This window comes from Thunnus thynnus, chromosome 13 (assembly GCF_963924715.1).
Source record: "Thunnus thynnus chromosome 13, fThuThy2.1, whole genome shotgun sequence".
Taxonomy (NCBI): Eukaryota; Metazoa; Chordata; class Actinopteri; order Scombriformes; family Scombridae; genus Thunnus; species Thunnus thynnus.
Genome location: NC_089529.1, coordinates 24788560 through 24806885, shown reverse-complemented (window position 1 = coordinate 24806885; position 18326 = coordinate 24788560). Strand labels below are relative to the sequence as shown.

Here is an 18326-nt window from a genome sequence, read left to right as displayed (position 1 = left end):
TTTCACTTTGATTGTTGGATATTTAGCCAACTTTTCAGGGTTTTTAAAATAAATCCTGCGTGAAAACTGTCTTTCTGGATAAAAGTTTCAGATTTGCAGAGACACAGATAACAAGACAAGGAAAATAAAACTGAGACTTGTTCAAAACAGTCTATCAAATCAAGTTTATTGAATTTTAAAGGGGTGCTCTGAACTCACAAGTTGCAGCTACAGTACATAACTCCTCTTACATCATTACAATAGTAGTTGTTTTTTTTTTCTTCATAAAACAGTCCAGTCTCTTTTCAGATAGGAAATTTCCTCAAAAAAAGGGTCACGCTACAAAAAAGGACAGATGCATCAAACCTGATATATATGTATGAAAAATTAGAATGCTATCAAAAATAATATGGGGCAGGAAGTGTTAAAGGTTGTGAAGGTGCTGCATTTAAGTCAGTTACACACCCATATGGCGGAACGGTGAGTGATATGGACAGCAGGTCAAGATTCAAATCTCCAAAAACACATCCACTGAACTAACAGATGACGGGTCTAAAAACAAACAACGGAAACACAGCAAACAAAGTCAAGACTACAATATATCTGCAATTTAAAGGGTATCGACCTCAAATGATGTGTATCCATTATGAAAAACAAAATTATGGGGTTTAAATGCTACAAAATATGAAATACTACAAAATATTAATATAAAGGCCTTAAACTTGCTAATAATTTCAACAGGATCACAGGACAGGTTTTTATTCTCATTCTAGCAGTAAATGCATAGCAATTTGTTTCACATAGTGTCAACCTGTTAAAATATAAATATGATTTTTTTGAAACAAACAATGAGAGTTTAACGATATGATGATACATTGATAAACATGATAAATACAGCCACAACCTGTAAACACTGCCTGCCATCTTAGTTCTTTCAACACTCTGTTTTGTGGGTATCACAAATAGATTCTTCACAAGGCACTGGAGACCAAATTTGGTTCACTGCCCACAGATCAAAATCAGTCCCAGCAACACAGTTTTTGCAGCGCAAGCTCATCCAAAAAGAAAAAAAAAAAAAAAAAATTAAAAAACAAAAAATCTGAACGCTCAAATGTTTCAGTCATGTTTGTGCATTTTCCATCAGCCTAATGCCGCATTCACATCATATCAGAGCAAATCTAACAGAATATTGACGTTTAAAATCAATAGAACACCCCACTCATAATTATATTTATTAATAAATTTAAAATCCATAATGAACAAAGTGAAGCAGAAGTCACTTTAGATGTCAGTAGAGCTGTATATGTGTGATTAAATCCTTTTACTACTGATCTCTGTGCATTTCTTTCTGTGTCAAACATTTTGCAATTAATATCAATTAAGTGGCAAAAAAAAAAAAAACTTTAAAAAATTACATGTTCCATTTGTAATAAGTAACAATGCCGGGATCAGACTAAACAGTATTTTTGCCTTTCAAGATGGTTACTGTGTCACATTCAAGAAACAACGCAGACTGTACATTGGACCCCAATCAGTCATTGCCAGCTTTCATGACTTTGCGTGACCCACATAGGTGATTGGAAAGAAGGGGCCAAGGGTCGATTTCAGGACTAACTCTGTTGCTCTCTGCTCCTTTGAGTCAAAAATCACAAACACATCGTAGAAGTTGTCAAACTGGGCGAGAAAAGGCCAAAAATGTCAGACATGCAAGTCTTTTTGCCTTCCGCATGACACACTCCATGGAATAAAAAGAGCAATTGTCAGGCCTGACGCTCATTTTTATTCCACAGGCAACTCTTGGGAATGATATTGTGTAGTCTGATCCCAGCATGTTACTGTCCATCCAGCAGCTCATATTTACATCTAACATGGCATGAACGTGGCATTAGGCCACAATTTTTAAACCCGTTCTAACTTCATAAATTTCAGCCTTACACCCCACCACCAGCCCACTCCAGCCCAAATCCTGTCACTACCCACAAAGAAGGGAACAACCCTGAATGCATATGTGAAAATACAAAGCAACAAAATTATACAAAAAGTGCCACAGGGGAGGGAGACGCAATTATCATCCCCATTCACATTTCATCAATCCACAGCAACTCCAGACACATGTATGATCTAAATGTGCCTTATCTTCATACTGTTCAGCACACTGGTTTGTTATTTTTGGATGTAAAAATAAAAAAGGAATTAATATGTGCCTTTGTCAACTTGCCCTTTAAATGATGAGAACATAGACACCAAAATTGCTGTTGATTATTGTGCTATTTACATCTCTAAAAAGATATTTTCTCATATATTTGTTAGACAAAATAAAAATGATAACATTTTCATGAAATGTAATACAAACAGTGTATTAGGGAGCTTTTCTTTTGTCAAAGATGTTTGCTAGCTTCAATACAGCAAACAGGATAATTTATTATTTCCTCTGCTCCTCAATGCTTCTTCTCACTGATGATTTCTTTAATCTGCATTTCTGACAAGCAACATCTCCCATAGATATGTCACCAGAGGGCCGTCAAAACCTCATGGGAGCTGACGTCATAGAAAGCTTAATAATAATAATTATTCTTTTATGTTTGTTAAAATTACAAGGTGCAAAAATCTTTACTAGCAGATACCCATTTAGCTTAAACTATGGGCATAAAATCAGAGGAGCATGCTTCAGCTTTTCAAAACACTGATTAAAGATATCTCCAAATGAGAATGCAGCTGCGTCAGTAATTGCAGATACTAAAATGTCAGAGTCAATAGCCTCGATGTAGTGAAGACCTATGCTAAAGTGTTAGCACGGAGCCTACTATCACTAAGTGGTAGCTTGAAGTGAAATCTCACTCAAAATAATGTTACTATTGCTCAACTTAGCATAGGCCTATGCTAATGTGTTAGCAGGGAGCCAACTGTCACTTGGCATATGTGAAGTGTTAGCTTGGAGCTTAGTGCTACTTGAAATATAGTGTTAGCATTTAGTTTACAACCACTCAACATATAGTAACATGTGCTCAAGTGGTTGCATGGAGAGAAATCTCACTCAAATAATGTTAGCAAGAAGCTAACTGATGCTAAACTTAGCACAGGCCTATGTTAACATGTTAGCATGGAGCCAACTGCTACTACCTAACATAATATGTGATAACGTGTTGGCATGGAGTAAACTACCAGTTATCACATATGCAGCGTTATCTTGGTACTATAGCTCAAAAGATGGTGTTAGCTTAAGTGTTAGCATAGAGTGAAACCTCACTGAAAATAATGTTAGCAAGAAGTCAACTGTTGCTACACTTAGCATAGGCTTATGCGTTAGCATGGAGACAGCTATGTGATGAGGTGTTGGCTTGCAGCATAGACTGTAATATACAGTATTGAGAAATTTATATAGTCTATGGCTTGAAGTTAACTACCAGTGTTAGCTTGGAGCTTATTATCACTCTACAGTGTAAGATAAAGTGTTAGCATGTAGTCTGTAGTGCTACAGTATACGATAACGTACACACCTGCTAATTTTGGTATCCATATTCCCATTCAACAGCTGATAAAAGGCAAGGGACAGGAAAGAATCAAACGCTTTTCTAGCCTTAGTGTGACCAAAAAAAAAATGCATTATGTAGTTTCACAACCAATGAGCTAAAATTACAGAGCAAAATGTCAGTGACTTCAACACAAGCAACATGTAGGGTGTGTGTTAGTGGAGCATCAACTAAACAGCAAGCAAGTATTTCCTCCACCAATAAATCTTCAGAGGAAACATCCATCACAAACCCAACAAGTTGGTCACTTCCTGGGATCAAAAGAAAGAGGATAAGACTGGAGGGCAGTTATGTGGGTTATGTATGAGAAGTGGGTCACTCAGCTATGAAGTCAAACAATCTAATGCTGGTCTAAAATACTGAAAATCAAATAGATTTTTTTATATATATCACAACAGTTACTATGATTAACTAAAGTGCCTGACAGTCTTTGGTTTACCAACCCTTAGTAGTTAAGTATCACAAGCCATGTCAGAAAGCATAAATAGAAGAAAAATCAATAAGAAAAAAAAATGCTTTAAAAACACCATATAGAAAAGAAAACAGCATACCATTCTAGATGTGATCATGTTCAAAATAACTCTCATAACCTCAGTTTCATCATCTTACAATAAACCTCTACATTATACATACATGTGTTAGCAACTTTATCATACTTCATCAAACCCTGAGCAAAGAGGATGAACTTAAGACTTCCTACATTAATAATCTATCAAGTGACAAATACACCTGTTAATATATGTGTAGTCTGCATGCTTTGAACCTTTCATGTGTCTTACTGAGGGATTTGCAGGTTAAGGATCAGATGCTGTTGTATGTGGCAGTGATCCAGACTCCTAGCAGTGGAATTAATGTGGCTTGTCGTCCTTTAATTGGATATGAACCTCACAAGAACTAAACACTGTAGTCAGGTCAATGAAACAACCTCTGGGCTGATTTCTGGTTATGCTAATTCATCGGATATTAGTTTGTTTGTTTGTTTTTAATCAGGTATTGGCTAGTCAGTGTCTCCAGATTTGATATGAATGTTATGTTGGAAGAAATAACAGAAATAACATCTGAATTTTGGACACACACACACACACACACGCTAACAAATATATAATTTAGCTTTCTTAATTACCAGCAGGCCAAAGATGTAAAGAAAGAAAGAACAAACTGCTTCAGAAAAGCTGTTGCAATCAAAAAGTGGGAACTTTTGATGATTAAATCTAAAGGAGAAAAAAAAGGGTGCAATGTTGGGTTTTCTGTTTTAATACCATGATTTTAGAGCAACATCTAGAGACCGCTGTTAAAATCTTAGGGATCCAGCGCAGTGAACCTCCGACTACATTACCTCCAATTACATTCCCTCTATTGGACGGTTTCCCCAACTGTCTGTCAAATGAACCTACCGAATTCAGCGACTTATTGACTTTTTGAAAAGCTATGAAGCAGTTCTGGGGAAAGTCAAGCTCAAACTGTCATGACAGGCTTTATCTTAAGGTCAGGAACTACTACTCCTCCTCAAAAAGGTTTGTCTAATCATGGTCTCCCAAGATAAAAAAAAGAATGAACTTCTACCAAACTATTTTAGGTGTTAAAATTGTCAAATTCAACAAAACCATTAATGAATCAACTACTCTCTAATCAGTACCACTGTTAATCAGGTGAAACCAATCCAAAAGCATTAAAACAAACGTATATGTCAGTTTTTTCAGTGTATTAGGTGTAGGGTGAGGTCAAGGTGGCTGAAAACCGAGATCAATTTATCTCAAGGTAGCAACTACATAAAGAGACATGAACAGTATCAATAGGAAATGCCCTCCTAGCCCTACTATTCTTGACTGGCCCTGCTCACTCTGCTCTGCCAACTCTCTCAGCAACTTTCAATCATTGCAGATCACATCAGCCAAGAGACCTGGTGACTGGAGGTCATAGATAACCAACATTTCATTTATCCCTGCAGACAAGTGGATGCAAGAGGCCGATGCTGGACAGGAAAGTAGAAAAACCGTGGGAGAGCTCAGCTGAAAGAAAGACAGAGAGCAGAACAAAAAGCCTGGGATGTTTCCAGTAACAGTGGCCTGGTGAGCCACGGACAAAAGAGCCCTGCACTCTCCTGGTCTCCAGCCAAGCCAGACAAACAAACCCATCATTCAGCACCCCGGCTCTCCTTACTCCCTCATCCTCACGTTGCTGGTCAGGCAGGCTACCAGCAAGATGACTCATCACCTTTTTCCCTACACTTCTGTTCCCACTAGATGCTGGATACCAATGTGTTCGCTATTCAGGGGGTTCTGGATCTAATCAGATCCCTACTAATAGGGCATGATGACACTGCAGAACCCAAAAGTGCAACACTGGACACTGGTCTTTGCAGCAGTCTTGATGGTTCCACATATGCCAGAAAGTTGAAAATTTGACTTCCTACAAGAAAAAAAAATGTATCTGAAAATTGAAAGACTGTCGTTTTTTTTACTAGAAAGTTGAACTACTACTTGAATGTGGATTTTTTTTAAGACTGTTGGAGCCATAATGGTTTGTCTGAATTTGAAATTCACAGTGTATAGGCACCACATGTTTGTGAAATGAAGCATCATTTTAATCCTATCAGTAAAGTCGGCGATTGTTCTCTATAGTACACAGAATGGAGGAAAGTAGTGAACCGTGCTGAATAGTCTGGACATTTTGGATTTCGAAAACCAAAGACACAAAAATGGCGGATAAAGTTAGGGCTGTCAGAAGTAGCTAAGCTGCCTTTTAAAAATGCAACTGCCTTTACACACAGCAACAAAAGTCTGTGGGTAACTGAGGGTAAGTGAGTTGCATTCAAACTTGATTTTTTTTTTTTGAACAGTGACAGTCCTTTCTGGTCGGCATCCGAATGGGGGAAACTCAGTCAGATTTGTCAACTGAGCCGCTGTTGTAAATGAGTACTCTACGATCTTTACACAGATTGTTAATAATGATCAATATACTATACTTGTTAATTCAGCACTACTTCAATTTGAATTCATCAAAGCACCTGTGAGGTAAAATCTGAAAGACAAGCAAACAGTTTTCGACTTCCTACTCGACTGGAATGCAACACGAGACTTGTGTGATAATTTGTGGTGTGGAGTCCCAGTAGAAATGTACAGTAGAAATAAATGTAGGGTCCCAAAACATTCAGAAACAAAGCAACATACTGAGACTTGAATTTGATATGACTTGACATTAGTCTTGTATACATGCACGGCAGCCCCTTTTGCATAGATTAAATTTGCAGGACATAGAAAAAAGCTCATTAATGCATTTTGAATCAGTTAGTTCACTATAAAGCTTATATGACCGAGAGTATTATCCAAGGGTCTAGAATGTGTGTGAAACTAACCCTGTAGCATTTTTTTTTTTTTTAAATAATAGCTTCTGTTTAATTGTATTCAAAAGTGAAGCATGTGACATTGATTTTCTCTCATAAATGCCTCTAAGATAAATGTCTTTCTGCATCTGTGACTCCGACAGAAATTAAAAATAGCTTCGCGTGATAAAAAATGGTCCTCTCAAGTCAAGCAACAATGTCTGGATATCAGTTTAGATATGATTTTTTTGTGATGAAACTTTAATATGATGTAAATCTCTAAAACATTACAGCCCTGTGTTAAGACCTCATACACAAGTGCATATAAATCTCTAGAGCCTCAAAGAAAAGTAACTGGATGTCATTCATTCTCTTACAAATGTTACAGACACTTTTCAGGAACTATACCTCCTGATATACTTGATTTTTTTTTGTGGCTAATTGCTCTGAAATTTCAATCCTCGGTATAAGTTATTGCTCTGACCTGGCCCTGAGATCAACCAGGCATCATCTGACCTCAAAGTGAAACCTACATTAGGTGTTACCATGTTCTTATCACCCCCCCTCTGAGGTCTGATGGGCAGATCTGACTGACTTTCAACTGGACGTTTGACTGTAAGTGACCCTAGGTGCTCCACATCAGCGCTGGCTGTCAGCAAGTCAACATTTCTACGGCAGCTGCAACGCTCCAGTGTCATCTAACAAGAGATTTTGGATTCATAAGATGAGTCTCTCAGTAGCAAAAAATAAACTTGCCCTTTTCTCTGTAAATACATGCAAATGATACAGATGCAACACAGCAGAAATTTGAATCTGAATTAGTCCAAATATACTACATTTTCTATCAGAGGGCTATATCTTGCCTTATATTGGCTTTACGTGATTATTCAGACATCGTCAGCGATGCGGTGTGTCGTTTTCGCCATGTGATTAGGTTGATGTCATGTCACAGGAAACCAAAATCCAGCATGTACTTGTTTCTTGACGTGTACTTCACGACGAGCAACCATGAAAGTGACTTACGTGATGGAAATCTTCAATTTGTGAGAACAAAGCATGAGTTTGATGGTGCCGCCATTCTCCAACTCGAGACGTTGGGAATTATTGCCAAACCGAATTCCTGAAAACGTTCAACCGGCAGTAAAAAAATATTTCCAAGTAGGAAGCTTGTATTTACAATCTTTCCCATGGAACATGGATGCAGCATTAATTCTGTGGGATACACTGCGCATACAAAACTCTTACTGAAGGGGACGGCTACTGGAAATAAATGAGCCGGGGCCTTAAAACTGTGCTGGATGTTACGGTGAGGAACGTGGGATTGTTGCTGCAAACTGATGCCATGGTGACATGATGATGTATGGGGAAACCACAACAAAAAAAAACAAAACAAAAAAAAACAGCAGGGGTGAAAAGTCAGAACCTATCACATTGAAGGAGTATAAACAAAAGAGGCTATTGCAAACAAAATATAAATTAGCTGTCAAATGTGAATGAGGTCACATGTGTTCCTCACATTTTTTCCTTCTAATACTACCTGAATTTGCACTCCCTAAACCTTCATGTCTGCGTGATAAGTGGATGAACGGGAGGTGGGAACGCAACTCCGACACATCACTCTTACAGCGAAACCATAAAAATAAATACAACCTGTTGTAATGGCCACTCACACACACACACACTGTAGCAGACCCTCAACATCAGCAGAGGCTGTAAACACAGTAGGAGTAATAGATAAGATTACTTCTTTCCATGGAAGCGCCTCCTCAGTTTCTGGTGCTTTTACTCCACGTTTTCATTCTTTCCTCAGTGCTGTAAATGTAGACAGATGCAGCGTAGCACTTCAACAAGATCCAGGCAAGAGCCAAACCCAATAAAAACCTAAATCATCAAACTTCAGTAGTAGAATTGGATTGGTGGAGAGGTCCACTTAGGCAGCAGATTTCTAACCGAGGAGTTAAAGTGTGAGGAAAATGCCAAGGAGTGCAGGCAGTCCTGGTGTACTACAGTACAATGGTGGGGTTTGAAATGTATTAAGTCAAACTAGTGCCTTTGCAGAAGTAGTTGCGTTAGTAGCTGAGTGTGCGGCTTGAGCGAGCATTCGTGAACTGGATATCAATCATCCTTAGAATTGTCAGTGACAGCAGCCGCGGGTGACGAGTCTGGCCTACGGCTACGCTGGTACAGACGGTAGCCCTTTCGGCAAAGCAGCACGAACCAGTAGACCTGCGGCGCCAGGATGCAAGAGTTGCCCAGGTTGGCGGAGAATGGCAGGTGGAAGGGCACGCTGTAGAGCGGGATGCCGTAGTGGTGGCCGTACATCCAGTACATGTAGGGGAAGAGGGCTATGCGGCAAATAAAGAAGGTGAGTAGTACCATACCGCCGTTGGCCTTGTGCAGCCAGAGGTCCTGGAGGCTGAGCTGGTGTGTGGAGACAAGAAAAACAGGGAGGGGTGGAAAGAGGATATGGATGAAGACAACATTTCAAGGTAAGCTGGTAAAGTAGCTTTTTTTTAAAATCATCATGGGCAGCTATTATTTTAAGTCCTTCGTCACTCAAAAATCTGTTTTTCTTCTTGTTCCTTCAGTTGGTTGTTTGAGCTTCACGGTGCAGAATCATGTACAGTGTGTATTTAAATTCTTTTTTATTTTTCATATGTCTTCAACCATGAGATGTTTAAAGTTTGCTGAGATTAGGGTTGAATTCTTTGGGTGTTCCACACCTTGGCTTGCCCTGCTGACATTGCATCTATGGATTATAATATCTGTTAAAGGATGTGTTCATCAGTTAGTCTGCAGTGGAATATTTTGGCCCATTAAACTGAGTACAGTCATTCATGGTCCCCGGAGGATTCATTCTAACGACTTTGGAGATCTCCTGACTTTTAATTGAGCGTCACCAACAGGTCAAAATTCCCACTTGTCTAATACTTCAGTTAATGATATGATCCCTCTAAAATGGTGGTAATATAGTGTACTACAGTCTTTATTTTATTTGTTAGTAGAGCTGAGATTAATAGATTAGTCAAATGACAGAAAGTTAATTTTGATCTACTATAACTATTTTGATAATCGAATAATCTAAGTCATTGTTTGAGCAAAAAAGCCAAACATTTGCTGTTTTCATCTCCTCAAATGTGATGATTGAATGCTTTTATTTGTCCTACATGATAGTAAATGGAATATCTGAGACATTTCTAGATGTCACCTTTGACTCTGGGAAACTGTGACAGTAATTTTTAATTTCATAGACCAAATGATTAATCGAGAAAATAATCATCAGATTAAACTGATAATGAAAATAATCATCAGCTGCAGCTCTATTTGTTAGGGTATACTTCTTAGATTACATGGTAATACATAATAAATAGTATATTATGTTTTTGTTATAACCTTTTTATTGGTACCTCTTCACCATTCTTTCCTAAGTCATACCTAAGAACGATTATCATAAGTGATTCAGTTATCTTCTTCTTATCTTTGAGGTGAAACACTGCAGGAGTGCTGGTCTGCACAACAGAAATCAATAGGAATCAACGCTGCGGTTGAGAGCAGTAAAAATGTCTGGCAGAGTTTCTGTTAGTGCTGATCTAGTCCAAAGGAGGGCGGCGTTTTTGAAGACAGAGGAGCAATGGAGCTTTGCTTTGCTCTTTTTCCTCTGCTGACACCAGATGTCAGCAAAGACCTGGAAGCTCACGGTCCAGTGATTTTACTGAGATACACAGCAAGGCTCTTCTATTCTTAGATTACTGCTTTTCTAAGACGTGGCGCCTCTGACGATACAGCACATACGTGCTTGTCAACACGCAGGATATACTGCCTGTTGTATGGGTGGAACCAATAAAAGAATTAACTGCAGTGGAGACTGAGAGAGTGAACAGTGCCATAGCTTTTTAGCTAAATGCTACTGACTAATGTTTGCTTTTTTTTTTCTTCTTCTTTTTTTGGTGAGCCATGCACCTTAATTATTGATGGTACAGTGACAAGCTACATCCCAAATGAAATGGAGGTACTGTGGTTTTTGATGATGCAAGCACTGCATATCACCTGAAAAGGAATTGCATAAGAAAAATGATGAATGAATTTCTTGTGCCCGGGCAGAGAGTCATAACAAGATGGCTTTAGAACTACTGCAGTCCAGCTCCTATTTACAGATATCAAATACCATTTATGCATCTCTGTCATTTACACTGATAGCTTCACATAAATCTGAGGTATCTCTGACAGCATTTGTGTATTTTTGAAAATCCATTAAAATTTTTTATTTTTATTAATTATTTTATACCAGGAAAATATCATTTCACATTAGGTTGGCGACAATGTCCTGAAGACAGTGACATTAACTAATCACACATATTCAAGGTGATGTATCACCTGACAGTTCAGGGAAATTACAATTATCCTGCTGTAACCCTTGGCCCAAAGTCTCACTAAGTTGCCTATTAATCATTTATATACTGAATAAACCTTTAAATCATATTTGGGGACGTTACAATTGAACATTGTGTAATCATATTTAAAGTGTCATGAAGGGAAAACACCTGAACATTTGGAAGCTTTTTCCAGCCTATTTAGCATGCATTTAGCATATTTATTTATTGCTAAAAGTGTTATAAATTTGTTTTGTTGGTCTTTTTGTGATGATTTCTGGAACAGGAACACAGACTACTGACTGTTTATCTCTCAGTAGGTGGAGCTGTACGTTTTTAAGGTCGGCTTGGTGCCTCATAGCTTTTAGCCTCCATGCTAATACAGTGCTTTAGCAGGAACATGTGTGAAAAAAAGTGAGAGCTTATAACTACTTTAAAGCTAAAAAGTAAACAATCTAGGGCTGCAACTGACAATCATTTTCAGTATCAAGTAATCTAGCAGTTCTGTTTTGATTGATTCATTAATTTGTCTATAACATGTCAGAAAATAATGAAAAATGCACATCACAATGTCATAAAGCCAGAGGTCACATCTTCAAATTAGTTGTGCTGCTTAGAAGTGTATCAGTAAGCATGATATATGATATCCTACTAATAGTGTGAGGCTAAAGCTACATGTCCCCGGGGCAAAAGTCAGCCTTCTCACTAGTTAATGATCCATGTAGAAGATATGGAGATATAGAAACAGTATTGTTCTTATATAACAGTGTAGAGCTTGTTAGCTTACATACATAAGACTAGACATAGTTAGATATCTGCTTTATTGTTTATATTTTTAAAACTGTAGGTTTTGCTTTAAATGTAACAAGAGAAAATGCTTTTAGGATGAGATATTGAAGTGTTTGGCTGACATTCCCCAAAAGCAGCAGGAAAGAGGTGCTAACGTTAGCCTACATTCTGATAAAATAGCCTGCAGGACCGGCTTTCGCACAGAGGGAAATACAACAAGATGGATGTAACAGTCGTGAACATGTAACCTGACAAACTGATGTAGTTAATGATAGGCTCTCGGCCTTTGAAGCAACACTATGTTACTACTAGTGAGCTATTTAGCTGGATATGCTAACGTTTTCAGCCTTGAGCAGACCAACAGATCATTTTTAATATATTCTCTCCACTTTTAAGATTGCTAAGCTATGATTGGACATTTGCTGTTTGGGGGAAGGGTTAAACCTGTCTGGCAAAGCAAGGGTGGCCTTGTCAGTGTCAATCATATAATGTGTACACTACATGTTCTCTTTACACAAAAGGCACAGAAAACACGACAGAAGTATGACCTCCTGTTTGTGTCTGGTGCATGCACACACACATGCTGTCTCACCTGAATAAGTATCTTCCCCAAGGAGACGAAGGGTGTGCTGAGCTCTGTTAGAAACAAGCAACCGATGAAGAAATCCCCCTGGTCCCTTCTGAAGAACTGAGGAACAGACAAACAAGAGCACACACGGAGTGAGCAAACAAACACGAGCAGGGAAAAAACACAGCTGACATTCAAGGACGACTTCTGGAACTGTCTCATTGAAAATATGCTAAGAGAGGCTTCAAAAGACACGGGATAGTATCAGGTTTTGACTTGTTGTTGTTTTGATTAATCGATTAACACTAATCCTGACATAATTTATGAATAAAGCTGCTGTTTGCAAATATACAGAAGTATAATGTTCCATCCAATGTTATCCTTTACATACTAATTTAAGGGTGTAAAAAACTCTGAATCAGCCTTTACTCCGTCATGTGACACTAAAATGATTCACTGAAACCGACCCTTCAGGCTGCCATATGGTTCACATGGTCATTAGTCCTCTGTAAAGCCAATCCTTTTGATCTGTTTGATAGCTGAATAGCAAAAATATAGCCTGAATAAAAAGCTTTCCTTTACTAGTTTTGTATAGAAGTTTGCTCTGTAGTGTTTTGTGTTAGATCTGTCAGAAGAGAACTGTCAGTGTGGATTTGTTGAGGCAGGAAGGTTTGGACAACCACTCTTCAGTTATCAATCAACAGCAGCACTTTAGGGGTTTGGTGTACCTGAAAGATGTCACTGACACTTTTTTCTTTTAACCCACCCTGACTCTGCTTGCCTCACCTGCACTTGCATGTTGTTACTGCGGTGTATCTTTAATCAAAACCGCAAGTTGAGAGTACAAAAATTGCACTGTACTCAGACAGCAAACATACGTCCACATACACAGACATATTGAGCATGTTTCAATATAAATCAGATTCAAACAGATTACATTTAAAACTGACAACCAGAAGCTGTTGAGTAAAATCCTTTTGCCAATATTGGACAGATAATCTCTACGTTTTTTTTTTTGTGTGTGTGTAATGCCACAACCACAAGAGGCAAATGTCTTACACCACCACAACTTCAAGATAGCAAAAAGGGAAGAGAGGCCGGCCAGGGCAGAGAGAGTGATGTCCTGTACATAAGTAATAAATTAAGTTTTGAAATATTGACCGGCTGCACGGTGCTGTGAGGTTAGAGAGGCCGTCCTAGAATAGGTGAGTCAGTCTAGATGGATAAAGGGACTCCAAACAAAAGACAAGTGCTGTCTGTTAGCCTAGCTTACTGTGTGCTGATGATGAATAAAGCATGAGTGGCTCCAGACGAGGCCTTGCCATCTGGCCATGAAAGAATGACTGAGACCACAGAGGGGAACTTTACACCACGCCTAACCAACTACCTGGCTACCTCATTCCACCTCCACCTGCACCTTGGTGTGTATGTGTTACCTTCATACTACTGTAAGTCTGTGCATGAGGCGTCATTCAAACTGCCAGTTTGCCTGCAGCCACTGACAAAAATAGGTGTATCTGCGGTTGTTAGCATTTGATGCTCACCATCTGTCCAGAGATTTATTCTCCTGTGTGCAAATAAAATGTCATGGTTAACCACTTGCTAACCAGACATGAACATAAAATCTATTTCATGCTAACTACCATTGAGGTTGATTCAACACCTTACACCATCATGTAAACCAGTGTCAGTACAGGGCTAAAATATAACAATGTTCCTCTCAACAGCCATATCTTCTTTCTTCCCCTGCACCTTCTGGGGTATTGTTAACCTTCCCAGGTCTGATTTGTAATATCTCAGGTACTCTATGTCTGCCCCGAGTTCTCCTCCTAGTTGGACTTGCCCTGAATACCTACACGAGATGGCCTCTCAGAGGAATCCTGATCTGATGCCCCTACCGTCCCCATCCGGCTCAGGAGAAGCAGTTCCACTCTGAGCTTCTCATCCTCTTCCTAAAGTTAGTCCACAAACATTGTGACAGACACACTTTATATTGGCTACATTCATTTTCTTTTGGTTATTTGGTCCCAAACAGGGCTGCAACTAATCATTATCAATCATCATTATTATTATTATTACCCTTATTATTGGCCTTTTAATACTGATACAATTTAAAGGATAAGTTTGGTGATTTTTCTTATGGTCAACTAATCCTGTGACGTCCCTAAAACCAACGATGAATTGATCCTTCCTCTGTGGGTGACATGCTTCTTTATTACACTTATTACTACATTGTTCCACTGCTGTAAATAACTTACTTGCACACCAAGTTTGCGGTTGAAAATAATCCCCAACAAATACATTATTTGCTCCTGTTTGAGTAACTTTATGTTATGCATATTTAAAACTACAGTGCCTGGCTGTTTTAGGAAATTACTGAGTCTTTTACTAAATGAAACTGTATGTTTGTGTCCTTTTTGTCTTCGGAAGGTGCTTGGAGTGCCACAGGAAAGTCAGAAAGTATCAAGAGACTGAATGAGAGATGGTTGGTTATGGTCTTTTCATGGGTTTTTATTATAAGAAAAATACAGAATAATGCCTTTTTCTAACTCTAACATTGAAGCAACAATGTATTTCTGAAATCAGCTGGGAAAGTTTTTGCTTGTCCTCAATTTAGTTGCTTTAACATTCAATCTACACGTCAAGGTTTGGTCTTTTCCTTCTCCTGCGTGTCACTGTCCTCCCAAACAGTTTTTTGGATAAGTATACCAGGTCATGTATTACCCGAGCAAGCCAGAGTGGCATAAAAGCTGATGAGTGAGGGAACAAGAGGAAAAACAGAGGGAGGGGTGGCGAGTTGAGAGAAAGAGAGGATGACTGCAGCTGCGGCTGAATAATGTAGGGTAATGTGATCTCATATTGCAAGTGACTGCTACTGCAAACAAAAGGGCCGGGTTTCCACTGCACCTGGCCTGCTAACCTGGGATACTACTTGGAAAGGAGAGTAGCTCTGGTGCATGTTTCTGTAAACCCTATGGGATATAAACTGTAATAGCAGGTTGACGGCGGTCTGTAGCAAACTCCTGAACAAGCAAATTCTAGTGTGTGATGAAATAAATATTATATATATCAGAGAAAATAGAATTATAATACATTTAGACAAAAAATATTCATTTATTCAACACTACAACTGTCAAGTTCTTCTATGGACTGAGTTTCATGCTTTTACGGGACCTTTCTTTGTTGACACTGTGAACTCAGGTGTAACATTTAAGTAGGTCTCCAATTTATTGTTACGCTGGTTAATCTTACATAATAAGTCATCCTGGTGCACAGTACCTCTCCTCTTTTGTTGCCTGCTCCCTTGTTTGCCTTCCCTTAATAACTGACTGTACCCATTTAAGATATTGTTTTCCAAGCTTTGATGCTTTTATGTACATTGAGATCTTTGCTTCAGTTTTCAGAAAACAACCTGCTTCTTTCACTCTCCCTTCCTTCCTGCCCATTCATACTGCATCTGCCTCCCAACACTTACAATTCAAGGACATAAAATAAATCGATAAAGAATAATTTGTTGCTATTTTTTTTTTCAAAGAAAGCAATCAATAATTACCAGTTAACTGTTTTCTTTCCCTTCCTGCTATTTACCCCCCTGAGGCCTGAAGTCTTGTTAATCCTTTGAACTGAGCTGGACTCGGAGGACCTGTTTCCTCCCATGAACCACACAGTAAATCAGTCAAGCGGTCCTTTCTACTGCATAAAGCTGTTTGACCAAGAGTTCACTTTTCAGGTACCAGGATTTTGCATAATAGCACACTATCGTCATCCAGTTATGACAGTAGTAGTTGCGTGAGACAGATGATCAAACCCTGCTAGCTACATTCATCTTTATGGTTGAAACATACTGACTCCAAGCCACTGCGTAACTTCATTAGATAGTTTTAGTGTCACTTTATGGTCTAAGTTTGGTTTTAAAGGACATTCCATCCAGGTGGAAATGACAGTTTAGGGTATCAACTCACTGGTTCAAACTTGTTGCATTTAGTTAAATACAAATCTCGGCCCATACAAGCTCTGCTTATAAAGGTACGTAGCTCAGCTGCCAATTACTTGCAACAGAGTTAATACATCTAAATTTTTCTGTGGCCTTTGCAGTCTTAATACGCTTCTAAACAGAAGGTAACAAACTTAATATCACAGCTAAGCTGAAAACAGAGCTTTCAGTCATCAGTGAGGTGAAAAGCTGCTAACTAGTCAGCGATAAAGACGATTCTATATCGTCAGTTCAGTTTGAAGATTTGGTGTTAAAGACTTGTTCATACATATACCCAACACCTCTATAATTAGTACAATTCATAAGCTACAAGCAGCTTCAAACCATGTGTAATCAATGTAGTTGAGATGAGCGGGATAATAGATGTTTTGGGAACCAGATGGATTAGTGCGTTTGCATGCTGATGTACAGCATGTTATGTATCTTTTACGTTTTACTTGCAATGGTGTCACTTTTTAGCTACATTCCAAGCAGCCTCTAGGTCCATTTATTTCAGTACAGGTTGAAATCTGATTTGCAGAGACTCGAATATGACTTGATAGGTAATCCATGACTGTGAACACCATGTGTACTGTTTTTGTCGCCGCTTAAAGTCCAAGTGAAACAGAAGTTAGAGCATCTTTAGCTTCTGTACTGTGACGTATTTTCCAGTGAAACAGAATATTTAAGTGGTGTACAGTTACAAGAGGAATTTAAATTAAATCCTTTGTATTTGATTGGACCGCTAAAAGAGTGGGTGGGCTTATTTATATATATATATATATATATATATATATATATATACATATATATATATATATATATATATATATATATATATATATATATACACACATATATATATATATACATATATATATATATACATATATATATATACATACATATATATATATATATATATATATATATATATATATATATATATACATATATACATATATATATATACATATATATATATATATATATATATATATATATATATATATATATATATATATATATATGTAGAGTTAAGTGGAGCTACAGAGGATTGCTTGCTCCACACACACCTCCCTTACCTGTTTGATGAGGAAGAGGACGAGGGAGAGATGAATGAATTAGACTTCAGCCACATTGTTTTGGAAATGAAAAACACACATCTCTTCAACTCTCTCTTCATCCGTTTCCATATTGCTCTGTTAGCTACTACGACCCACGAAACGGTGAAGTGCGGTTTACTATGACCGGTGTGGCTAGCTAGTCGCCCAAAGTCACATTTGACTGGATGAACTTTTGTAAACGCCCCTGAGTGCAGGATGAGTCATCAAACATGTGAAACTGTTTAACAAGAAGATAAAAGACAGGGATTTTGATGTAAAAATACTCTGATACTGATTTTTTCATATATATTTGGCATATAACAAGAAATATCAAGAAAACAAGAAAATCAACACAAGGACATAGAATTAAAACTGGGAAAATGTATTCTACATTTTACTGGGACTTTAAATAATCATGAAGAGGTAATGCAGCTTGAAGCGAGGATTGATTTTGAAAATGCACAACAATACAGCACACACTACTAACGCATTACTGGAAGTGGACAGTATGAAGAGAACACGACTTATTACTCATCACTGGGGCTGATGGAGTATGAATCAGAGTTATGAGACAGTTGTTTCGGTTGCTTGACTTGATTGTGTTGTTGCTGCAAACAAACCGCTCCAGGGTTCGACTGGAAGCGAACTGAGACCTCCCTTTCTTGGCGATCTCAGCCCGCTTGATTTGT

The 18326-nt window shown here is 38.3% G+C and overlaps 1 protein-coding gene across 7 annotated transcripts in view; it reads right to left on the bottom strand.

Annotated features, from left to right (window-relative positions):
- Positions 1–149: 149 nt before the first annotated feature.
- Positions 150–18326, bottom strand: part of tlcd3a (TLC domain containing 3A) — a 40551-nt gene continuing 22374 nt past the window's right edge. For 6 of the 7 annotated variants that reach the window (XM_067608768.1, XM_067608771.1, XM_067608772.1 and 3 more), the window contains 2 exons: positions 12583–12678; positions 150–9252 (listed from right to left, as the gene is read on the bottom strand). In XM_067608768.1, coding sequence (XP_067464869.1) covers positions 8947–9252; positions 12583–12678 — 402 coding nt within the window. In that variant the 3' untranslated portion in view covers positions 150–8946. The remainder of the gene's footprint in view (positions 9253–12582; positions 12679–18326) is intronic. The other variant, XR_010931198.1, reaches the window with a different exon arrangement.